Source organism: Apteryx rowi, unplaced genomic scaffold (assembly GCF_003343035.1).
Source record: "Apteryx rowi isolate R43461 unplaced genomic scaffold, aptRow1 scaffold_368, whole genome shotgun sequence".
Taxonomy (NCBI): domain Eukaryota; kingdom Metazoa; phylum Chordata; class Aves; order Apterygiformes; family Apterygidae; genus Apteryx; species Apteryx rowi.
Window position 1 is genome coordinate 833,578 of NW_020450174.1, and position 26,370 is coordinate 859,947.

General features: G+C 41.9%; 1 protein-coding gene across 2 annotated transcripts in view; it reads right to left on the bottom strand.

The window, feature by feature from the left end:
• Nucleotides 1–681: 681 nt before the first annotated feature.
• Nucleotides 682–26,370, bottom strand: part of PGBD5 (piggyBac transposable element derived 5) — a 64,125-nt gene continuing 38,436 nt past the window's right edge. Inside the window, exons 4-8 of one of the 2 annotated variants that reach the window (XM_026073419.1) lie at nt 23,345–23,525; nt 17,268–17,465; nt 10,335–10,440; nt 8,595–8,714; nt 682–994 (exon numbers count right to left, since the gene is read on the bottom strand). In XM_026073419.1, the coding sequence (XP_025929204.1) occupies nt 982–994; nt 8,595–8,714; nt 10,335–10,440; nt 17,268–17,465; nt 23,345–23,525 (618 nt within the window). In that variant the 3' untranslated portion in view covers nt 682–981. Of the gene's footprint in view, nt 995–8,518; nt 8,715–10,334; nt 10,441–17,267; nt 17,466–23,344; nt 23,526–26,370 lie in introns of those variants that run through there. The other variant, XM_026073418.1, reaches the window with a different exon arrangement.

The following is a 26,370-nucleotide window of genomic DNA, read 5'->3' on the forward strand; positions in this document are numbered from 1 at the left end:
ACTCTCTTTGTGGAATAAGGTTTAAACATGCTCCCATTAACTTGTAGATATGAAGCTGTAAGACAGAGGTCATCTGCAGGTGATAGTGTCTAGTTCTGTCTGCAAACACCACGCATTTGGCACGCAGGTCACAGTTTTGGTGGGTACCCTCAGTGGTGCAAACATTTCAAGGAAGAGTCGGAGTGATAATACTAAAGGACTGGTACTCTTCAGTACAGACAACCATGAGACCTGGGCCAACAGCTTGCATCCTTGTGTTTGCCCCCTCGCTGCTCTGGTGATGCAGTGCTGCTGGGGTGGCTGGGAAACTGTGTGTGTGTGTGTGTGTGTGTGCGCGCATGCATGTGTGTGTGCACGTGTGTGTGTGTGTGTGTGTGTGTGTGTGTGTGGTGGTGGCGTGGGAGTCCCCTTTTCTATGTCTGTGAGCAGACCACATTGAAAGGCTTAAGCACTCGCTTTTTACTTGTTTTTTATGAAGCAAACACCCTTTATACTCAGTGAAAGGAGAGGCTGGATAAAGATTTCAGGTTTTTGCTTCTAATGGTCTTAGAGTGAGAACATGAAATTTCTCTAGCAGTGTTCTTGATATCCTTTCACCTATGCACACAAAGGATTGCCAAATGTCTTCCCCCAAAACACTAGAAAAGAACAAGACAGAAAAGCAACCAGTAATATATCTGACTGTATTTCAAAGTTGTTGTTGATTGTAAACAAACTTTGTTGAGGAAATAAAATCACATGACAAGATATCAGAGTGATACTATAAATCCATTTTGTTGTTATTGTTGCCACACTTCACATTTTTGGAACTCAGAATTTAGCTCATGGTGTACAAAATCTGTAAAAATTTATTGCAAGCGTGCCTTTGTGTAGAACAAAACCAGTGTCACAAAAGTAGTTCCCTGTCCCATGCAGAAATACAGTTGTGGATCACTTCCTGCGAAGAGGTCACGCACATGTATTTCCTGAAAGACTTGGCTGTTATAAAATTGCTCTGAAAAGTTTTGAAAGAAAACAGGGAAAAAATAAAGCAATTGCAGTGTATGATTTAACTCTAGAATTTACATTTCCAACAGAAGTCTGTAGAATTGTAAGGAATATGGAACTCTGCAGCAAAATTGCATTCGTTTATGTTGTGAGCACAACCCAATGGAGTCATTTTGAAAGCACTTGGACAGCTAAGGCCTATCTCTGTTTGGTACAGTCGCTTCATTTGATGAAATATAAGTTGCACATTTTAAAAATATATTTAAAAAGAATGTAGCTGGGAAAATTCCTTTTCTGGAATTCCCATTGTTCCTGTTTCTGCGGTGGCATTTCTCCAAACTGTCATCTCCATGCTGTGCCAACATGCAGCAGTACTTTGACGCCAAGGTCTATGACTACTGAAGATGGATAGTATAAGCAAAGGCATGGAGTGAGGTGACTTATGATGGTTTATGTAGCTAAGACAGCTTTGCTGACTAGTTGTGTTAAACTTCCTTTTCTTTTAAATTCAAATGCTGGGACAGAGCAGGGGCAGTACACATGCTGGAAAGATGAGATTTAGATGTGATCGTCCAGCTTCTCTCCATTTGCATTCCCAACCTCTGAACCCTTCCTCTGCCTCCTCAAATGTGCAGTTCCTCTTAAACTCTTCATTACATCAGACTGTGGTGATTAGCTCCACCTATACTGTATCAGATTAATTTGCATTACTTAGTTTTGCTGTCTCTAATCTCACCCCAGAACATAGGGTAAATTTATTTTCAATTTCTGTATCAGAATGCCAGGCAAAGACTTGGCTTATGAACAGAAGAAACATCTCGGTTGCAAAAGTAAGTCCAATAGACTTGCACTTTGTTTTCCATCAAATGAGTAACTTGGTTTCATAGTGAGGTGTGAGTTTTCCAGTAGTCACTTTTTACACACACCTTGACACAGATTAATTGGAGAACACCAGCCTGAAGTTACTTTGTCACCAAGTGGGTTGGAATTCTGGATGGATGAACCTAGCGTACTGGGCTTTGTTTTATTGTTTCTAGGACTTTTGCTATTGGTGAAAAAGGGGAAATGCTCCATTTGAAATCCAGAGCACACTGTACAATGAAAGCATTTGCTAGCTTCTTTTTAAAAACAGATTTGCCAGGGTTATGGGCAAATTCTTATGGATCTGGCCTTTCCTTTGCCTAGCAGAGCTTAAGCTTTGCTCCTTCCAAAGTCCCTGTCATGACAAGGGTACGACACTAACTTGGCCATCTCTAGCTCACCTTTCCCTGAAGTCTGTCTGTCCAAGGAGCTTGGATCCCAAATTACACTCCTCTCTCTGCCATCTGTTTATCCAATCAGGTACAGGACGTTGCAGCCCTGCGTGATGGGGTTATGGTCCTTTACAACTAGGTTCTTCATCCAGATTCCCCAACACATTCAAGGATTGTTGCAGTTGCATCAAATGAGCACTTTTGCAGAGTAGTGTTTTCATGGATAAATTTTTTGCGCTACACATTTTATGGACCACCTTGACATCAAATACAAGCAATTACAAAAGGGATTTTCCACTTAAGGTCTTTTCATGATACCTAATAGTTGTTCACCAGAACCATCAGAGTGGTGAGAGTGGAAAGGGGTTTTAAAACAAATACACAGAGACTATGTCAAAAGCCCCTCTGACAGCGATCTAGAGCTGACAGCCATTCTAATGGGGAGCACTGGGGATGGTACTGCTGATATCTGTCTTGGGCCCATATGAACCTGATGGGGCAACACTAATGGGGTGAAACAGGCAACACCTTCACAGTGATGGCAATTAGTATAGGTTTTCAGAAACAATACCCCATTTCATCTGGAGAACTGCAAAATAGCAGAAAAAGTCAGCAAAGTAATGCCATAAAAATAAACTGAAAGGCCAACTCTGTGTTGTCACCTCTTCCAGACTGACCAACAACTAGCAAGATGATTTGGATATGGTCTAAATGCATGGAATGGGGAAAGCAAAGAAAAGCATTATGTCAGGAAAGTTCATCACAGCTAGATTTCTGAAGACACAGAACAATCTCCTAAGAAAAGAAAGAGACCCAGCTGACAAAGCACAAATATTCTTAACCCTTCCACAAGAGTGAGATGATGGTACAGGTTTTTTTCCAGCTCTAGTTCATAATGCTTCTGGGAACAAAGAAAAGTTTGGGAAGAAATTTTACAAGAAGGAATATATATCAAGTAGCACTGTTGATAGGCTTGCATTCAAGCAGATGACAGGATGATCTGTATCATATCATACATATCGTAAGTATCCTGGTTAATGGCAGGCCAAATATATATGTGTTTTCAACTTGCAGTAGAGTTCCTTGCCTTTGTAAAACACTGCTGATGTTCCTTTGACACTTGAATGTTCATTTCTCAACCAGATTGAGATGAGTTCTTGTTGTACAAACAGCTAATCTCACATCAGTCCTAGTAGCAAGAAAGCGCCATAGCAAACTCCATAACAGAGATAGATGGAAGACTCTTATTTAGTCTAAACCTAGATGACTTCTCTTAGGATAGTCACAGTAATTATTTCTGCCTGAATTTTGCACTGCTTATTGAATTATAATGGAGCTTCAGATTCTCCATATGTCTCCTCTAAGCTTTTCTACCTAGATTGGGCTGCTACATTTTATCCAGAGTTTTCTCTTACGTTCAGTGCAACTTGGTTTTGACTCAGACCTATAAGGCGTAAAGAACATGTGATGCTGAAATCCTACAGCCCTTACTCCAAAACAGGGTGATGTGTGGTGTGCTTTCAGTTCTAACTGTAAAAAGTGCATTTGAACAAAAAGCAAGTCACTGAAAATTCAGAGCATGGGCTTTATCAGCAGGAAGCGCAAATTCCCCTTTCCAGCTCCACGGCATGTTTACGTGTGTTGTGCCTCAGTGTCCAATTATGGAAGGGGAAGGTCCTATTTGAGGAGCATTATAAAGGTATAATGACCTCTCATGAGTACTGAGGTTGTTAAAGCACTTTCCAATCTTGCATGGAAAGTAGCACAGAGATGCAGAATTATCAGTGCAGCATAATCCTCCATTCATCACTAAAATCAGCTCTAGGACTAGTGGACTCTCTTTAAGACATTTAAGATTGAGCTAATGGAGGCTTCTTTCACTACCCATCAGCTCAAGACAATCTATTAAATAAATGTTAGAAGAAAAAAAAACTCTTTGACGGAGGTGGGGGGAGAGGGGAAAGCCCTGTAAAAGTAGCTGAAGGTGAAGAATGAGAATGGTGTTTTGAGTTGCCTTAATGTCAGCCTGGAAACAACTAAAGCAGTTTTTCTACAGGAAGTGTCTTACAAAAACAAAGTTTTACCTATCTGTGACACTGAGACTTCTATAAATTGGGGGTCTAGGACTACTTTTTAAATGAAAAAGGGCTGGAGTTAGAGAATAGGAAGGGAAATCAGAGAATAGATTTCATTAAACTGTGCCTTCATGTAGTGCACAAATGGGCTGAAATAAAAAGTGGCAGAGTTTCTGCAAGCCCTTGAAGCATTTTTCAGCTTGGACAAAGACAGCAGTGGAAACCATTTCACAGGGGCTTTTAAGCTCTAGTGAGTGTTACATTACACACTGGGAAAAGACTGGTTTTCCAAGAATGGATTATGGCGGGACATAAATTCCTTGAATGTAGTACTGTGTATAGAAGGTGGTCGGTCTCACTATGTTCTCAGTTCTTTGAAACAAAGTTTGCATGCTATGGATAAATAAAAGTACATATTGAATGAAAACCCAGTTCAGCAGGAGAGAAATAAACCTCTCAGATCCCTTGTCTATTCCAACTTCATACTTTTTTCTTTCTGGAAAAATTCAGAGAAGTTCCTCTGAGCTGGTTGGTATTTCCACTGTCTTTTAACTACTGCTGAGCTTTAAGATCTCTTACCCAGATTGTCCTAAGGATACAAAAGAAATTACTCTCCAACTCGGTATCATTTCACAAGCCATTACACAACTAACATACACACATGCGCACACACACTATAACTAAACATTCCTGCACTACTTTGGGACTAAACTCCCTCTTTTTTTTTTTTCTTTTTTTTTTTCCTTTAACTAGAGGGAAGCTCTAGGCTTATAAGCAGGTGGGGAACCAAATCTTTAAAAGCCAGTTTGCCGTAAAGGAAATATTACAGAATCTGAGCTGTAGTTAACAAATTTTGCTTTTCTAAAATGAGTGAAGTTCTTCCTTAATTACTTTGCCTAGTTTGTAGTAACTTAGAGAAAGTGCAAGATGCTTTTTTCAATATGGAGAAACCCTAACTTTTCCCACCCCTTTCTCCTCCTCATCAATAAATGGAGAAGTTAAGGTGGAACAGTCGTCTATGGATATAGATTATGCTTTGGTGGCTTTTGTTTGTTAGCTTCAAAAGGCAGAATTCAGGTATTTTGTATATATAAATATATATAAATATTTTTGCTTATTTATGGAATGCTTGTACATGTTTGGGGCACCAGCTCAAAGTGATGCAGAATGGTTAAGGCTAAGGAAATTAAGTTCATTGCAAAGCTATAATTTTTGTCTTTTCTCCTTTACAAAGGAGACTAAAGCATCTTCCCTGTAATAGTCAGCCACTGTGTAATCCCCTGTCTACACCAATTCTAGGGAAAACTACTCAGGACCCAGTCCCTGAGGCAATAAGCTTGGACCTCAATAATTTTAGCTCAAGTAAACCATATAATTAACAGAAGAAGTTAGTGGAAAACCAAACATTCCAAGGCCTTGAACCTACTGTCACCTGAAAAAGAAAAGGCATTTTCTGTAGGGGATGGCCAAGATCCAAGCCTTTTAGCATATACAGACGTGCACCAATTGGCAAAGGGCCCTAGACCTGGCTCAGTTGGGTATGACACAGACTCAGAAGTGCAAGGTGGCTCCTGGGAGGTCCTGCAACCCTCTCCAGCTCTGCTGGGGCACATGCACCTTGCAAATGCACTGGCATTACAGGGGAATGCAATAAAGTTGCATCCAGTCCCTGCAGCTACTGTTCATTCAGGCTGTCAGAATAGCAGCATTCCAGCCAGACCTTTCCTCACTGCCCTAATTTTGACTCCCATCTTAACTTACAGGACATAATGAACTTGTAACTACTCTCTCTGTTGTAATATAGGCCGGCACCGTCTGAAGCAGGGAGCTAAAGATAACCTGCCTTCAGCCACCTGTGTGGCATTTCCTAGGAAAGGAACCTGTGGGGTATATATTGCTGAACTTTTTTTTTTCCCCCCCYATGCCTCTAGCCCCTCTCTGCCTTTGAATAAATCCTTGGGCTCCTAGGCAGCCTGGCATTGCCATGGTCTAGAGCAGTACAAACCCTTCCCTTCTTTTGGAGGCTAGCAGGCCTGTCTCATACTCATTCCCTATGTGGAAACCTTGCAGGCTGAGAAGAGAAAAGGGGTGCTTAGGTTAGTACTGCACTGCTGTACGTTGTGTGGGTGGCAGGCAGAGCAGAAAGCATGGGACAAGCTCCAGGTTATTCTGCAAGTCACTGTGGAACTAGGTCTTATTCCCTTACTTCTGCTTAAACCAGATGAGCGCTGTTTAAGTCTACTCCTAAAAGTAAGAGTTCGGTGGAAAGAATGGGATGTCAGTGCAAGAATGCTCTTTGGACTAGCCAATAATTTACTAACCACTGGTGGATTCTTGTTCTGTAGTAATTTACATAATATGCATTTGCACAATGCCTCGGCATACCTGATAGCCCTAATGATGAAATTAGGGGAGTTCTCAAGTTCATGTGTGTTTCCCTCTATTGCCTTTTGCCAGAAAGATACATATAACCTGGTGAGGTTTACACTGATAAGGAAATAAAGCAATCACTCCATTCCTCTTGAAGCAGCCTGAGTCATTCTTCTGTAAAACACTTCAGTAAATGCCAAGCTTGGGGAACTAAAACAAGTCAGGTCCTTTAAGCCCAAACAGACAGCATCCACCCTGTCAAAGTCTGACCCTGCATCCTTCATGCAGAGAAAGGGCTTTGTTTTCAGCAGAGTGGGTCCAAACTGTCAACAAAAAGTAGCTATGTAGTTTGTGCCCTGTAAGTTAATGCAATTCAGTTTGTTTCCATCACTGCTAAGCTTTAAACTATAGAGGGTGTTTTTTTGTTGATTGAGTTGAGGGCCGCAAATTGATAAAGTGTAGAGGGAAGGGCACTGTTTCATCTCTGTGTCAATTCTTGCCTGTTCCAGTCATACCTCTCTCTTCATTGTTTTCCCAAGTGTTAGCAGCCTTCAGATTCCATCAAGAGCACCCAGCCATGGAGCTTCAGCCATGGGCACCGGCTCATGATGATGCTCATCCTCTGCAGTGTTACTCAGAACAGGCAAACTGTTTGGGTTTGCTCTGTTTCAGTGAGATTTAACATCTGTTTGCACCTGGACTTTTTTCTTTTTGTAAAACAAAACGCCTATGTTATTTTGCTAAACATGTAATCTGTGAAATTACAACTACTATGACAAGTCTTGAATTCTAATGAGAAGAATTCCTACAGAAAACCCTGCAGTGATAATGCAAAACACACTGCTATTAGTGAATTACTTTGTTCCTGCCAACTGTGTGCCAGATGAAGTTCTAAAGTGAACCAAAAAAGTCTTGACATTTACAAAAGGAAAAGAAAGTTGTTCATAAAAACTTAACAGTCCATCTCATTAGATTTTTAAGCAACATTTAAGATACAGCTGAAATCAAGAAAAAATTTAATTGTTATTTTCTGATTTCTCACCTGTATATTGGCTGTGGAAGTTAAGGTGTGAGGCAATATTACTTCACCCACTGTTTGTTTGTGCACAAAATAAGTTTCATCCCATTAAAAAAAAAAAATCAGTATCATGTTTTCACATTTTAAATTCACCGAAGTATTTGGTTTCTCCTAATTTTGCTCTTCTAACTGGGATCCAATTGCCTTACATTAATTWAAAAAAAAAAAAGTCTTTACCAGTTCTTGGCTGCCTGCCTTTAAAAGTTTTGTTTGTCAAGACGCTTGCTTAAGTGTTTGTAAATCCGAACTGTTTCTTTTAGCACATTGTGAGGACAGCAATGATTCCTTACAAGGTGGTAGCTGCTCTCAACCACAGCCCATGGTACAGACTTACATTGCTTGTCCCAGAGTCGAGTAACTCCAACTAAGGTATAGCGTTTTCTGTAATGCTCACCTGGGACTTCCAAGCTATGTCAGCTTATGACAAGCTCTTAGCCCAGGAGGAACTTTACAAGATGACCCTGTTCAACAAGTAGTACTGAGAAATGACTAATTTAAGTCCTTTTCTGGTGTACAGATACCCACAGGGCATTCACATATGCAATTTTGTGTCAGCTTTTCTTGTGGCACTTTCTGTAGGACATGTTTACATCCAACTGCTACTAGGAACAAAGGTTCCACCTCTCTAGTGACATCACTTGGCATTTTTGGATAAGGACAGCACTGGTGGTGTCACAAGTTCCTTTACCATTCCAGATGTGGTATTTTTGTCTGCTTACCCTCCACCCCCTGCCTGTGCCACAATGAACAATGCGTCAATGGGAAGGTGAGGTGTCTTCCAAGCCCAGAAGCTCCTTTACAAGTCTTTCACCAAACTGTGCACGGCTATACCTTGTCACATGATAGGCCTCTGACATTTTGTAGAGGATGTAGGCATTGTTTATAGTGATGCTGATGGCAAACCAGAATACTTGTTGCCAGGTCTTGTTTGGTTTATGAGAAATGAAATACCTGTAAAGTCAAGAGAAAAAGGGGTGAGGGGGAAAGCATTCAGTCAAACACTTTCAGCTGAGAGGCAAGAAATAACCCATAGACAAAGAGTCTGCAGTCCCAAAGAGGAAGCAGGCGCAAGACTTTCTGCCAAATGCAAGTATTGTCTACAGGAATTTTGTACAATATATGTGACAGCTGTTTATGGTTAAGTTGTTTGTCTCCTCATTTTTGGAAATTTCTGAGAGCACTCCCTTGCTCTCAGAACCAAAACCTCAGCAACACTATTACCTCTGTATCACTGCATGTAAGCAAGAGTGCCAGTACAGGCTCCTAGTGACAAACGCCCAAACGATGGGAGCTGCGGGTCTGAATCTCTTCAGATTGTAACTTAAAAAAAAAAAAAAAAAATCCGCAGGCACATTAGGTTACAATTTAGGCAAGACTGCTGATGCTTCTCCTCTCATTTATCTCTTTTGCAGGCAAAGAATGATTTCTGCTATTGTTAACAGCAAGTGGGAGGATGTGGGGGTAGATCTAGAGCGTGCAGTGCTGGTATGTGGAACATCTCTCCATAAGGCAGAAGAACTAGGAAGGACTGACAACCTTTTATTTAGGTTCTGACTAATTCTAGGACTACCAGAATCTTCTCCTCAGTCATATGATTTCCCACTTTTCTACTTTCACTTTTTAAATATAATTCTACTACATCATCTCTTTTTTTCTGTATTTCTTCAGATCAGATTCCCAACATTGGTCTCCAGCAACTGCTCCTCCTTTTTTATTTCTTCTTCTACTGAATTCTTGCTGCCTTGCTAAGAACTGACTTAGAGAATCCTTGCTGCTTTGTCTGTCTCTTCTCAGTTTCTAGTTCTTGAAATCTTCTGCACCTCATTGCTAGTCCCATAGCCATGCCTTCCCCATGACTATTCTTACTTGTTTCCACTTCTCCCTACTACATTAAGAGCTAACAATGAGGACCCCAACTGGAATCCAGGAGACAAAAGATCTGCATTCTGCTCTCACAGCTCATCTAGATCAGCATTGCATCCAAAACTGAACATCCTTATCTTCTGGTTCAAGGAGACACAAATGTCACTGTGACAGGTAATCACCTAAACACCATCTGCTTATAGAAGGGGAGAGCTGAGGTAGCCTGAAAAACTTTTGGGGCTGGTAGACCCTTGCTGAAACCTTGATTTAGCCTCAAATTTGATGTGGCCAAGAACACCAGCCTGCTGGTTCATCATCTTTCCAACTCTTCTTACAAGTCATTTACAAAATGCATAGAAGATAGGTCTAATAACTTTTTTCTTGACTGGTGGATTGGCAGGGAGATCCAAAATAATACTAGCACAGCTTAGGAGACTATTCAAAAGGTGAAAGGCAAGGGGTAAAAAAAATGCAATGTGCTTAATGAGAACTACTCATTCATCTCTTCACTCCTACACAGATTCTCTGCAGTATGGCTAGCAATGCAACTCTCTTCCTTTTGCAGAGCCAGTTTTTGATCGCGAGTTTTGTTAGAGATGAATTCAGTGAAGACAGGATTGGGCCCTCAGCTGCAGCTCAATCCGGAGAACCTCAAACACTCCAGCCATGGGGAAGGAATGAAATACACACATGCGTTCACGCACTTACTTGCTGTATTTGTCGTCGTATTTGCAGATATAGCTAAGGTGAGCAGCAAACGCTTCAACTGCCAATGGGCATGGAATTTCTCCGCTTTTTCTCTTAATTATAACTCCTGCATCAATTAAAAACATAACAGTTTAAAATCTACATGACAGGTCTAGTAGTTAAAAAAATATTAGATTATTAAAAGATTAAAAGATTTATTAAGATACCCCAAAGAACAGCTTGGGCTCAAGTATGCAATAACAGCCAGCCTCTGCTTATCAGCATGACTTTTGTTTTTTGGACCAGCTGTGCTGGTCATAACTTGTTTTCTTTTCTGTTGCAGTGCCAGCTGCCCACTCTTCCCTCTGTGGGTTGGTTCCCAGGTGTGCAGTACCTCTGTTAAAGTGACTGTACCACTGTAGCTGAATGGAAAAAGCCAATTAAAGGTCCATCTTTTTGGACTCTTTCCCCAACTCCAGTTCTGACAGTGAATGTATGACCCTTCTTATTGCACCAATACAGCTACTTATGCTGAGCAGGTAAATCAGATTTTGCAAGAGAGTATGGGATTAGCTGCATGCACTCCTGTAGGTTCTTACTACATATCCAGCACAGCTTTTTACACTCTGACGGTAGAGGCTTGTGAGGAATAGCAGTTCCCTTGCAGGATGCAAGAAGTCATCTTCTCTGAGGCTAGCTGAGTCTACAGGAACTACTGGAATTAAGATAAAAATTCTGGCTCTGGAAATATCTTGGGAGTAACTGCTGCCAGTTTTGCCAGTTTGCTCCTGCTGCTGTGTCTGAGGTGAGGCTAGTGGGCAACCTGAAGGATCCCCAACCACCGCGCTGCTTCTCTGTACTGAGAGGAAACCTGTTCACTGCTGAGGGAAGCCAGAGCTCAGACATACCCTTTGGCCATTCAAGGGAGCTAAGCACACACTTCTTTTTCTGCAAGTGATGTTTCCCCTCCTGCCTGGTCAGCTGGCTAGATTTCAGCTCACCTGAGGTGGGTGATAATCTGCCTACTGCAGAAAGGCAACAAGTCACTGGTAGCTGCAGACCAAACAGTCTCAGCATAGAAGAAGATGTGGTGCTTAGAGCAGGTTCATCTGAGAAGAGGCCCAGTTCCCACACATGGTGCTTCTTTGACCCAGCCTTCTCCAACACTACAACAGTATATATGAGCCCATTGCTCTCCGACATTACATTAACACTTGTTTGCCTTCTCTCATCTTCCCCTCTGACCCCACCATAGCTGTTAACAACAGCCTGCCCCCTTAGGTCTTCTCTGCTTTATTCTTCCTGTCCTTCATGCTTTCCCCATCAAGGGGGAAGCTGCTTGTAGGAGGGAAGTACTTGTGGTACTTTATTAAGCAGTCTGTTCCCTACGTTTTGACTTCATTTCCCTGCAGGGTTTGCTAGTTAGCTCTACAAGCTACTGTCTGTGGTGCATTGCCTAGTGGGGAATCCCTGTTCCCCACCCCAGAACAACAATATTTTTCTCCAGGTTTCAAGAGGCACAAGTTTGGCTGGCTCCTTCCTCAGCATTGTTTCAGTACAAATACAAGTCTGGACTTTCTGACTTCTCAAGGCTTCAAATTTGCCCTTTGGCTTGCTTCTGCCAACTCTTTTACAATCATCCCTAAAATGCACCTCACATTTTGATTACAGATTTCACCATTTCATTCCTTCAGCTGGAAGTCTCATTCCATCCATTATCTCTGCCAAGCCCCCTGTGTTGTCCTCACTGGTAGGCTCTATTTTGAAGTGAGACATATGACACATACTAAATGTCCCATTACATCTGAGCCATGCAGCAATTTATTCAGGGTCTTTAAAGTCAGATTTTTTCATGAGTCCAAAAAAATGTCACCTCTATATTTTTCAGCTCTCTCCCTTCACCTGTGCACCCCCCCAAATGGGGTGTAAATGCAGCCCATGGGGAAGAGAAAACATAATTGAATGAATAAATCTTTTAAAACCTTCATACTTATTATGGACTCCCCCCCCTTTTTTTTTTTGAACACTTTACTGACATAGTTCTAAAAAACATCTAGTCAGCAGCATGAGAAAAGAGGGTTGATCAGCATCAGCCTGTTGCACTGGTGCTGCAAAATCACTTACTATCCCACCTGGGCAGGTCAGGAAAGGGTGACTATGTTCCTGGTGCCAGTGCGTTATAAAGAATCTCCTACTCTCTCTTCTCCCCCCCTCCCTTTAGAGAATTTAAATTTCCTTTGTTTTCTAATCACAGTCCTTAAAAATGCAGTGTGATGGCAGCTATGTGGGCACCACATACTCCCTCTCATTTTCTGTTATTTTCCATGTAACATACTTTTGTTTCGGGAACATAAATAGCTTTACATGCACATTATTTTTATAGCCTTTCCTAGGCTTGTTTTGCAGCCATAGGCCACCTCTCCCAGGAGGCAACTGCTGAAGCTGGGTAGTGCCTAGCTGCAGGTCTCTGTGGCAAGCAATCCCAAGCAAGCTGACTCACAGCACATCCGATGAGCTATTTCCCCTCCTGGTCCTCCCCCAGTATCACTCTGTTCCCTTCCCTGGCAGCGCTCCAGGGCAACACAGTGCCCACGCTGCAGCCCCTGCCTGCCTTTCCCTGCGGGCTGGAAGCGGTGCAGGCTGCTGACCACCACACTGCCACAGCTGAAGGCATCAGCTTTTTGGTTTTTCTTTTTCCTTTAAAAACACAGTGCTTGGATTGAGATGATTGATTAGCTCAGATTTTGGGAGGTTATTTCTAAGTTTCTAACCTATATGCTTGTCAGGCAAAGCCTAGGACATATGACCGCAAATGAGGTAAGCAGGCAGATTAAGGCATATACATGTTTATTTCCATAATAACTTATTTTACACCAATCCATGATTTTAGCAGCTAAAATTGTGGCTTTTTAAAATGAAGGCTCAGTAATATCAGCACTTGCATCCACCTTGGCAGGCTCTGAGCTTTTGTAATGTAATATAAAAAAAAAAGGGGGCACTGCACATTCCAAGTGTTGTATGGCTATTTTTCAGGACTTCAATTTGCTACAGCTCTGTATCAGAACTGCAGACAGTTAGGACTGTACTAGGTCTAATATTCAACACCTTCACATTAGAGCCCCCACTGGCCTGATCCCCATTCTCACCATACTTGGACACAGTACCCTGAATGAATTCTCACAAAGGACACAGGGAAGCTTAAGGTCAAAATCCTAAGCATCTCTGATTGTACTTTTAAGCTTCTCTGTTTTGTTTTGGTTTTTTTTAATGTTATGCCTCTTTCCCCAGACTTTCCAATTCTGGGCCTATCTCTCAATTTTTCAGGAAACTAATTTGTCAGACAGACAATCAATCCTCGCTTCAGCTCCTCCTGGGCTGAGAACCACACAGGGACTTACGCAACTGTTTTATACAACTGCGACGTCTCCACAACATTTACCATCTTTCTTGTTCCAGTTGCATGGTCTTTAAGGGGGGAGTGGGGGAGAAAAGGCACAGACAGCAAGGAGAAGCTAACTAGAGCTCCCTAGGGAAGCTGTGGCCTTAGGCAGAGGCTATGTCAGGAGGCTGTTTTGTGTAACTGACTCCTGATTCTCTTTCTCTGTCCCAAGTGTTCTCATCTTTAGCATTATCTCCTCTCCAGCTACTCTCCATGCTCCCCTCTGGTCTCACTTTATCTTTCTGTCTTGTCCATATCCCTAACAAGTGTCAAGCCTTTTTCTACCTCCTACCACCACAAGTTGCCTGTGGGATGCCAACATGCCATTTGCAGCTCTTTAGTCCTCACCCTCTGCTTATGTGGCCCAAGCTTCCTTTCCTATCCTTAGCCATTGTCCATTTAGCTTTTAAGTAGAGCTGGTTGGTGAAGAACATCTGTGAAAGCTGGGCTGCTTCTCAAAAAGATCCTGTTTATAACAAGTTTTTGCCAAAGCCTAGGATGTTTGGAAGAAAGCAGCCCAACTCCCTCACAGCTTGCAAAGGAACCTCTGCTTCCAGGTCTGCAGGGCTGCCTAAGCTGTGAGATTTCCAGCGAATTGTGGTGGGCTGGGAACCCTACTTGGCAACCAGGACCCTGGTCCCCCAGCACCAGGGGCCCTGAGATATCCCGGCTCCCTACTGCAAGTCAAAAAGCCCAGGATTTCCCAAGTTTCCCCAAGTAGGATGGCTGCCCATTCCAGTTGTCTTTGTGCAAAAAATAGAAAAGATTGTAGATATGTCTAGAACAAAGTCCTGGAAATGGAGGGAATGCAGCCTCCAGATGTAGAGGGGAAAAACAAAATGCATCCATGTTGCACAGACTGGGAGTTCTGGAACAGCTATCACCCGCTTTAGAATGATGATCACCTTTTTTTTTTTTTTTTTTTCCTATCTCTGGGGGTCCCCATCTCTTATGGCTTCTCAGTACCTCTGTAGTAGAGGCACAAGGGAAAATTCAACTCAAGTTACTGCTAAAAGGAAATTAAAAACCCCATAAAATTTTGTTCTAGGTAGAAGCTTCATACTTGATAGTAGAGTAAGCAATTTACTTATTTTTGCAAGACTAAATGAATAAGATTCATCCCTTAGCATATGTGATGATGTATTATGACACACTGGTTCAAAACATCCATAATAAACAACATGCTGCATCTAAGAATAGTATTCATAGATCATCTCTGACAAGTGCACTGTCCTCCTGGTGCCTCTAGCTTGGGTGCACTCAAGGTACATGCAAAATTTACCTTTTCCACTTTCCTTTAAATTGCAATAACTAGCCCATTATTTGTTACAGCCACCTCTGTTCTCACCTTAAGTCTTGTCTTGACCATTTCTTGCCTTTTTTTTTGTAGGTCTTTTCTTCATGGCCTCCACCACCCCCAATAGCACTTACAGTCAACATACATACAGTTAGTTGTCAGACAATCCCACTGGCACCTGTCCCTGTCCAAATACCCAGTGTGGGTTTTATTCCAGTTCATCCCTACTTCCTCTCCTATTTAACACACTTGCTCAGCCTGTCTGTGCTACAGACTTGCCTCAAAGAGCACAGATTCCTCCTCTTCCTCCTTCTCTCTATCACTTGGAGGAGACTTTGGTGGTCAAGCTTCAAGTTGGCTTAAACTAGCATTCCTGCACTGACTTCAGAGATGCCAAATTAGAGGCAGGCAATCTGGTCTCCTGTCTTCCTACTGTGTCTCCATCTGTTCTCAGATCTTCATAGACACTCTTTTCCCCCCAGTGCAACTCTCTAAAAAGCCAATCTCAGTTTTCTGCTCTGATTCACTGTGAACTATGTCAACTGTCTCAGGCAGCATTTGGTGAGCAATATATTGGACAAGTCTTGCCCACCACACACACAGGTCCTAATCAATGGACCTTAAACTACCTCACATACATACACAACATACTATCCTGTCGAAGCTAAGACAGGGCCAAGGTCATTCATAAGCACAAAACCTTACACCCCTGTAGGCTACTTGTAAAGGAGACTGCCAGCCACATTCACCTCAGAGTCTGCTTTTAGACTATTTTTTAAAGTGGCAGTTAACACTGACATTTACATAAAATATATTTTTCTAACTGGCTTTTAAGTAGTGTTTATGAATTATACCCAAAGGCAACAGTTTTGTGATAGCATGACACTTAGCAGGACCTTGGTCCATTCACTGCAGCTGAATAATCTAAACTTGGCAAAGCGCACATGGGAAACAGCACAAATCCTCATCATTAATGCCTTCAGTTTAATTCACTCTTAGCAGAAGGTCCTGTTAGCACAGCAGAACTGGAATGCTCCCCATGCCCAAGTCAGAGACTGCAAACATGGAGTAACACTGCTCCAGGTACTGGCTTCAGCAGGATCAGTGAAGTGTCATTTTTCCTTCACGTATGTATTTTCAAAGTCAGTGCTCAGATATCAGTCCCTCCATGTTACCAAGTTAAGTTCAAGCCCTCAGCTTTGCTCCTTTAGCCTATATGCATATCACAGAATCACAGAATGGTTGAGGTTGGAAGGGACCTCTGGAGATCTAGTCCAACCCCCCTGCTCAAGCAGGGTCACCTAGAGCACGTTGCACAGGATCGCATCCAGGCGGGTTTTGGATATTCATACGCGTATGTGGGAGACATCTGGGACATGAGCAAACAAGATGCGTTTGAATTGGTAGCTTTACATATACGGGTTTAGGTTAGTCTCAGGTAGTTCTTCTAGGCATTTTCAAACAATACATGCTTTTATAGATATTTCTCTCTAAACAACAACAATGAAGAGAAACTGAAGTGACATTTTCACTGAAAGATAAGTTTCAAAGAGTTAACTAGTCATACTGGATCTTACAGAGGTTTCCATACCTTCTTAAAAACATTTGTATACTTTTGAAAAGAAAAAGATATGAGTCATCATGAAACTCTCTCCAATTATTTGTTATCCAAGTTATCTGTTTTGGTTCCTTTTCATCAATTGCTAAAATCAATTTAACATATAACAGGAAGTCTTAATCATATTTACTTCTGGCAAAAAGACATTTGCTTGTGACTAGGTTTTTACTGGATAAGATGATAAATTAATTGTAGGATCTGCTCAGAGTTCTAAGTGCATTATGACATTTATTAATATTTCTGTAGCAGCAATCCTATAAGACACTTTGCAAATGTGGCTAGTATAGTGTTATACAACAACACCCCTCTTCTTCCCTTCTCTGACCATCAGCAAAGATATAATCTTTATACCTGAAAGGATATAGCCTCTACCAGTCCAAGCAAAGGAGGCTGCATTAGCACTAGGCTTTTAATTTCTGTGTGGGAAAAAATAATAGCTGTAGGAAGATGCAAAAGGGAAGTGATCACTACCGCTACCATTTATCCAGGATATTATGATCAAATGCTTTGTTCAGGCTTATTATCAAACTCAGTGACTCATCTTGCCTTGTCACTTAAAGCATGTGCACTTTCCAGATGAGCAGTAGAAACATTGCTTACCTTGTTGAACCGGTGAATAGGCATTAGTCAGAAAACGAAAGTGCCCTTTATTGTACCAGCAGATCAAGGACATGCTTCCCTTCATTTTTATTCTGTACTGTCCTCTGGACTGGGGAGTTTCAGGGTTGTTCAGCATGGATGGAGGTAGGCCTGTGCAGTCACTTTTCCTGGCACTCAGCAACCCACAGCAGTAAATCTCTGCATGTGAAGAAAAAAAACATCCCCTGTCAGCAAGCCATTCTATGGATCTGGAAAGGAAGAGCAGCGGAGCGAGCCCGACTGACACGACTAGACAAAGAGCTATCTTAAAACGTTCTAGTTCAACAGATATGTTGGCCAACTGGGCTTTTCCTAAGATTTGTGTCCTAAATGAATGTCTTTGGAATTTGAGACAAGTGCAGAAAGCCTGCGCCTATTATGAAATGTACTGATATCTCATGCACAGATACAATGTAATAACAAGGAGATGCATTCAGGATCAATATCTTCCCAACAGTGAAATCTATAACCTGTGTAATATTTGCCACAAGTTGTCTAAAATCAGACTGAAAGAAATAAGGGGGAATATACATTATGGAACAAATCAGAATTTATGATCCAAGAAACTCTTCGATGTTTAACTAAGAATAAATTGTAGAGGGTGTAGGGAGGGAGGGAAGCTATAACATCTTAGATGTCAACTGAAATAATTTCACCTACATGATTCTCATGATGCTTTTAATCATATATATAAATAGTGGACAAACTCTGGTTTGTCTACTGCTTCATTGTCCAATCCAGTCCTTGTTCTTCAGCTTGGCATTCCTTGCACCTCCAGTATCTGGCTTTTTAAGGAAATGATGCTTAAGCAATTGAGAACTACTGAAACCACTGGAGGATTTAAAAAATGCATGTGCCAGAAGGATGGAGAAGATCGAAACACAAAGCTCTTACAAGTTCAATGAAAATGGATTTCAGGGAAAGGGGATATACGAAATCAGTGCCCTTGCTAAGGAAGCAATGATACAGCAATCTTCTCCTGCACAGACACTAGAGGCTCCACATACAGGAGACCAGGCCACACACTTGCTGCTCAGAACTTCTTGGCTTTTCCATACATGAAAGAGGCAATGGATAAATTCTAACACCACAAAACACATCTCAATGCAGCAAGGTGGGAACAAACAAGATATTGAAACTACATTATTAATGCCAATGGTTGAACTTGTCATTAGGCCCTGAAATAATAATGGTCTACTTCTGTTAGTGCAAGCAAAGCAAATCTTCCTGAGGAAATTAATCAGTCTCAAGGAAACCTTAGACTGAAATTTCCTTGGTATTCCTGGGTTTTGCATTAACCTACCCTAATGGAGAGAATACATGGGCATGGAAGCAGATGACATCTGTGCATGCCATTCATATGGCAGCTGAGGCCTGTGGTAGTTTAAAGTCAATCTGTTAGCTAAGACTACTTGACCAAATTTTTCATCATGCTGAATTGTGCACATTAGATAAACTGTCATCTTTAAAGGGGAAACGCTAAGTCAGACTATATTTACTGGCTTTCCCAGAGCATTTACCTGGGTTCTTGGGGGTTCTATTTACATACAGTGGTATAAAACCAAGCTAACAAACAACTACATTACTGCATTGGAACTTCAGAACAGCAACAGTCATCTCTGAGACCCCTTTGTAATTAATTCTAGCCTTTCCTTTAGTTCAGGCAGTACGTCCACAGAAAGATTCCAGCAGATGTTTCACTCCTCCTACAGAATAATGGGAACCATGTCCTCTCTCAGGAACACACTGTAACATCCCTGCTATATATCCTCAAAAGGTGCAACAGTTCTGCAAATTTACTAGCATCTCTCATCATGGATGACACCCTTAATCTAGAGAGTTTTTTAAAAAATCCAGTTACTATAGCAATAAAAGCAATAAAAATTAAGTTCATCTGGCTCAATTAAGTTTTTGCATATAATTAAACACACACATATTGGATCACAATAGGTGTTTGCCACATACACAGGAGTCAGTGGAGCCTGGCTGTCCTCGTCTGGTCTTCTAAGCTAGGTCAAGCACTAACAAAAGCAAAGATGAGGAAGTATAGCCTAGTCACTCGAGTTCATTTCTGGGGTCTCTAGGACCTGGAGAGCTTGTGCTGAAGTTCATTTCACCACATCTTCATTAGTACCATTCACAAAGGCAGTGAGACTCAAGCTAATTCAAGCAAAAGTACATATTCTGCAACCATATATCCTGAGTGCAACACTGGTTTGAGTCAGAGTTAGGGCAACTGTGGGGGGGCCACCATGGGAAGGAGAGATGACTGTTTTTTTCCATGTGCTGGAGTTGCAAGATGCTGGGAAGGTTGTGTGAGTAGAGGTGACCATGGCACAGTCACCCAGGCTTGTGATTCCTGCCTGATTACATGCAGTTTGTGCCCACCCCAGCTCTTTTGCAGGACTGATCCTGCTGCTCCTACTGGTGCAGAAAATGCAATGGGGTCTTTCAAAGAGGTCATACTTTTAAGGGAAACACGAGGCAAGGGGCTTTGGGAGGTGCTGTCCTCTATAAAAGACAACACTCTTGCTTAGAAGGGGAAAAAGGAAAGCACACTATGAATGAGTGTTCCAGCAAATAACAATGAGAGCTCTCTGCTTGCAGAACAGATAATTTGGAGCATTTCAGTGCTGGTTTCCAGTTCTATTCAGAGGCCAGAAAAAGAAATGCTTTATATGTCCCCTGAAAAAAGAGGTTTATTCAGGTTTTTTATTTTTAAAAAGATCAAAGTGCCCAGTCTTGTTTTCTGATGTTTTCTCAGCTCTTGGTATCTTCAAAGATCTGAGAATTATGTTCACTGATATCCTTTTATATTTCTAGATGCATATTCTTTACCATGGTACAGTGAAGGTGCTACACAGGAGGTTTTCAAAAAAAGAACACTGCATTTTTGCAGTAACATAGGTGTGGGTTTGGGTTAGGAAAAGATAGTTATGGTCCCACAAAAAATTTCATAGGATCATAAGATTATAGGATAATTCAGGTTGGAAGGGACTTCAGGAGGTCTCTAGTTCAACCCCCTGTTCAAAGCAGATCAGCTGTAAGGTCCAGTCAGGTTGCTCAGGGCTTTATCCTGTTGGGTCTTGAAAACCTTCAAGGATGGGGACTGAATGACTTCTCTGGGCAACCTGTTCCACACCTTGTCTGTCCTTGGTAAAGAAGATTTTTCCTTGTATCTACTCTGAATCTCTCTTGCATCAACATACTTCCGTTACTCCTCGTGCTTACACCATGCACCACTGTGAAGAGCCAGGCTCCATCCTCTCAATAACCTCCTTCTTGGTACTAGCAGGATGCTGTTGGGTCCCCTGAAGCCTTCCCTTCTCCAGGCTGAACAAGCGCAGGTCCCTCCTCACCACAGGACACGATCAGTCCGGTGGCCTTCTGCTGAACTTGCCTTAGTTATCAATGTCTCTTCTGCTTTTGTTTTGGGGTTTTGGGTTGTTTTTTTTTTCTGGGGGGGGGGGGTGGCAGGGGCGCAAAACTGGATGTGGTATTCTAGACAGTCTTAGCAAGTGCTGAGTAGGAGAGGTTAATCACCTCCCTTGATCTACAGGCTACACTCCTGTTAATGCACCCAGGGTAGTGTTGGCCTTCTTTGCTGTCAGGGCACATTGTTCAACTTGATGTCTGCCAAGACCCCCAGCTCCTTTTGATCAAGAATTTTGAGAGGAACTAATGCCTTTTTGATGGGTGCCTCTTTTTCTAGATTTTCTAAAATCCCCTTCAGTTTCCTTAAATATCAATTTAAGTGCCCCAAAAACTATCAGTTTCTCAAAATTAGCCTATTTAAATCCCCCCCTTTGTTAAAAGTCACAACAAATAAACATGATGGAGTTAAGATGAATACCAGTTTCTTTTTGTCTTCAGCTCTCAATGGGATTTTTCCCTTTCTACCACTTATCCAGCTCTAGCCCAGAAAGTAATTTTTCTTGAACAGTAAAAGTTAATTTGACACTTTGAGAAAAAGGTCTGAACTGTCATGAGCACCCAAGCATAGATGCTGTCCTCTTCTCCAGACTCTCATGATACTTTTCGGCCATGGCGTATACCTGTTTAGATTTAGCTAGCCAGCTGCACGCTAGAAGAGCATCAAGGCCATTGCTGAGGGTGGCTGTGATACACTAGGAGAGATCTCTCTGAGGAGTCCAGGCTTCTCTGTTGGCCTCTCCCAAAGTGTGCAGCCAGTGCAGTGAGATGCCAACAGGTGTTAGCCGTACATTACCTGCTTTGCAGTACAGTCAATACACACCATCTCCTTCAGTGCTTTTACTGACATAACTCCGCTTGACATCTCTAGTATCTGATCTCTCCCCGTATCTCATAGCCCTTCCAGTTCAACATTCCCTTTTCAAAGTAGTGAGCTGGCCCTTAGTACCCTGAGGCAAATGCAGACAATCCCATGTCCTTGTTAAACAGAAACACTGCTTTCAGGTTCTCCCCATAATCACCATCTTTCAAACTGTTTTGCAAATGCCAGTAAACATGCTTAGTCCATCCCCCTCCTAGTCTCAACCCTAGCAGAAGTGATGGTGTGTATCAGATCAGAAATTTCATTTTGGAAACAGCTCTCAAATATCATAAAAAATCTCATGAAACCATAAAACAAAACAAGAAGGAAACTGAAATCTCTTCAGTGTAAAGCCTATGAATAGTTTACAGCTGTGAACAATTTGAATTACCTGTAAGTAGCAAACATTCAGCTGGTTCAGTAGGCCTGCACCTTTTTCTCTGTGGTTACAAACCAACTGTAACTGTCTTTCTCCTTCCCCAGCTGAGCATAAAGGGTGTGACTCAGAAGTCAATTTTTTTTGTTTGACAGTCTTCACTTCTAAACTTGAAACACCTCAAGTACTGGGAGTATGTGGAGTATCCTCTATGTTTTGTGATCAGACATTTTGCATCATAGCTTTGGTAGTCTTAAAATGTAATGGTTAGAGTCAGCCATGAAATCAGTCATTTGCTAAAGAACAGTTTCCAGTCAGAGGAAAAATGCCAGTGAGCACTAAATATGCTTGACCTCTTTCCCACATGGCTGGTTGTATCATTTGGTAAATCATAACTGCTTTTGTTAGAGTATGGTGGTATTCCACTGTACTCTGTGAGTCTCCAGTTTATCTAAAATAATTTAGGAGCTATGTCCTGTACTGCGCTCAACAGAGACAGTGCTCAGTGCTAGTGCAAATTGAAGTGCAGGCTTGAGGGGCTCAGCTACAGCACTGGTATAACTCAGTGGAATTCTAATTTTAAACAGAAATCAAAATACTGTCTCAATTTCACGTCTTTCCCCCTGGTGTGGGCCACATTTCATTAATATAATGCCCCAGGTGGGTTTAGTTTTCTTCAATGGAAAGCATGCCAAAAGCAGAACTTATGCTGAAGAAACATTTGATAGAGAGGATGTCCTGGGCTTACTCTGTGCACTAGCAAGAAGCTGGCTGATACAGCCACACTGGCATGTTGATGGTCATTCTGCTGGCTAGTGTGCTTTTGATGGTTTAGAGTTTATGCTTCACAAACTTAAAAACTGCCCTACCGAGGCCTGTTTGTACCAGCAAAAAAACAAACCGTACTAAGGTTTTTGCAATGACATAACTGTCAGTGAGACATCACATCTTTAACAGATATTAAGCCAAAATTTCTAAGACACACCTTTAAAGATTCATCCTATCCCTAGTCTTTCACAATTGGCCAAAAAAAATCACAGGCAGATCCCTTGAGAAGCCCTCCAGGCCATGCAGAAGATTAGACCTCACATTTCTAAGGCAAAGAACAAAAGCAAGAGCCTTAAATACACTTGTTAAAATAGGTTTACACCTTCATTCTGAATTTGGAAGATTCACAGAGCATAAACTCAACTTAAAAAGACCTCTGCATAGTACTTTTTCAGGAATGAGACTTTTTCTAGAGATGACTGACCTATCTATATAAGGTATTGAAATTGCAGCAACGCCTTTCGGGAGTAGTTTGAATTCAGTAGCAGGAGGCTCCTAGGTCTTTCAGCATTAAAACCCGGTGAGTCACCAGATACACACCTTGCTTCTCAAATTCTTCAAAGAGATTCAGGCTGGTAATGCTAGGGCCAGTGAAGATGATGTAGTTCTTTCCAGACGCGTTCTGACAAAGGCTTTTGGCCACCATACTGTGGAGCTGCGGTTTGTTCTTCAAAGCATCCAGCCCATCAGCACCGCTCCCTTCCTTGAGATGGACATAAATCTTAAATGAGAAACAGGAAGAAAAATCAGAAGGTTACAAGGAATCTGGAGGGAGCAGATGCAATTGTCAACACAACCATCCTGCTCAACTGGAGACAAGCTGAGGATTAAGGCAGCAGATACATTTTAAAAACCGCTAATATTTAAAGCCCCTTTGAAGGGGCTGCTGCTTTAAAACTACCACAGGTTAGCTGGCACAGCTACAGATAAATACAGGGTCCTTTGCCTTAGCTTAAGAGCTTCCTGAGGTGGTTGTCGCTGTTGTGCAGTTGGAAGATTGTTTGTTTGGCAGTAAAAAAATCTCAAGTCATAACTGAGATTATGCGCTATGCTGAATCTACACAGCCTTTATTGCTGCCAGCCAAAGGGCTGTGTGGAAACTTCAGTTCCAAAAAAGGCCTCTACAAGATGACCAGAAGGAAATGGCCCATTAGCTTTACTGCAGTAACGTTCAAATTTATTTCTGTTGACAGTCGCCATTAGGCTGTGCTGTAAGCATGGGTGCACCCCCATAAATGAGGAGCCAGCAATACACATACTTAACCAGCCAGAACATCCTAATCAGGCTCTCCAGGCACAGCACTAATTCTTAGCCCCTTTTCTTAGATCATGATTTGGAGACAACCCACCAAAACAGATTGAACCAGGAGGCAGGGTACAGTGCAATATGCTGCTTTTCAGAGTTAAATGCCCAGCTCCTTTGTAGCAGGCTGCAGTAGCTTTAGCATGTATCCTGCCACGGGGCAGCCCACATCACTCTTACAATTAGAGAGAGCTGTCATCGTCATCCGTAGGTGGACATGCCTGTTTGTGCTAGAGAGCAGGAACATTTGCCCCTTAGTAAAGTGACTATAATTAACTGAACACAGCACAGTTAGCATACCTGTACCAATTAAAAGAGCACTGAAGTAAAGCTGTTCCTTCACTCCTCCAAGTGAGCCCTCTAGAAGAGTCTTATGCCTTGCCATGCAGAGGGAGAAAGCACATACCCTTTCTGTGGATAAAAGCCTTCCATTTTATTTCATTGACAGTATTTTACAAGCATAACTTTCACTGAAGTTGAACACCTATTAAAGATCAACTGGGCACCTGACTTTTCTCTTGCTCTTAAAGTCAGTAGAAATATCCCACTGGCAAGAGAAACGAGAAGATGCAAACTCTGTATTCAGTCCCTAAAATAGTTTGCAATTCCATAGGACTTGTGAAGATTTAAATACACACACACAAAGGCAAATTTTCTGAAAAATTTGCCCAGACATGCCTTTGTGACTTTGGCTCCAAAATACTCAAATCAGAGGAAAAGCTCAAACTTGCTAAGGCATTGAGGGACAGGCGAAAGAAATTCTGTCTCGTTTGTTGGAGTGATGCATCCACGAGCTTTTCCTAAACTTGCTTGAGACCTCAGCCACCCAGAATACACAGCACAGCTTTCCTGTATATGCATCCATTTCTCTTATCAGCAAACTCCTTCATAAAGGAAACTTCATCACAATGCCCAGAGAATAAAAATGCTAGCATGTTTGCAGTGGTGCTCTCAGGAATTTATGATATCTCAATGATCTTAGAGGTGAACAAAAATCAATTAAACTAGTTTCTCCCTGTTTTTAGATGGTGCATCTCCCAGCACTGGTATTTGAGACATACTAATGTAATGTTCCCTGGCTATTCATCTATAATACAACAGACCCCAGAGGATATGTTAGGTATGAAACCTCTGAGAGATGAGACGAGATTTGTATTTTGAAGTAATTAATGTGCTAAAGAATAAAGTTGTTGCAAGCACAGGATACACACTAACTCCAGAAAAGAATGCCATGTTTTAAAAGAAAGCCTTAAATATACCTTTCAAAAAACATTCTCTTTTGGATAAAAATAATCTCCAGATGAGGACAAAGGTAGGAATGCTGGTAGAATCTCCGACAATGCTCCACTCAATTTTGAAAGATGTCAAATTTTCACTTCCACCAATGCTAAGCTTATGAGGACTAGCTAATTACAGTAAGTCATTTAGGTTATTAATTGGGGCTCAAGAGAGCAGCTTAACAATGGAATGCATACAAAAGGCAGATTGTTCCAAAGTTAATGGCAGAGATATTGCATTATTTTTGGTATCAAAACTAAGATTAGGTTACTAGTGTGCCAGCACAGAGACCCTTCATCAAGCCCTTAACATCTACAGACAAAGCAGTGAAGACACAAAGGATGCAGACAGATTAGTTTTGACCTTGGGTTAGCAGCTGAGCTGAAAACAAAGCAGTCATCTCTAGGTCTAGGAAAGTGTCCAACAACCGCTCTCCTATTGCAGTATGTCTTAGCCACCCAAGAGCCTCTCTTACTAGGTGCTCATTTGGTGTTTCCTACAGAGTATTACCGAAGGTATGAGACAATCTGCCAGTGCTGTTGGTGGGMCAATTGGTTCCTCACCATGCGCTGGGTTGGGTCCACAAGCCACTACTTTAAAGAGCATACCCACCATGCAACTGTCCACTGATGTATCAATACTTTCACATCAGGATGATCCACACACCATAGACTTTGCTAGCAGAGTTCCCTGTGCACCTGGAGCATCTGGCACTCTCTCTTTGTGCTCCCCTCTCGTTCAAGGGTCCCTGTAACAACCAACCTTGCGATTCTTATGGCCCCTTGCTCTGTTCACTTCCTCAATGTCCTTTAGCCAAACGTCCAAGTCCGCTATTGAACCTGCCCTCATTCCTGCCTCCCCCTGTGTTAACATCCCCTCCTTGGGCATTTCCTTGCCTATCTAAGGACAGCCCTTGTTCCTGGCACAATTATTTCTTGTTTTGGAGAAGCATCATTCAAAGCTTTATCATGTTCAGTTCTACTGG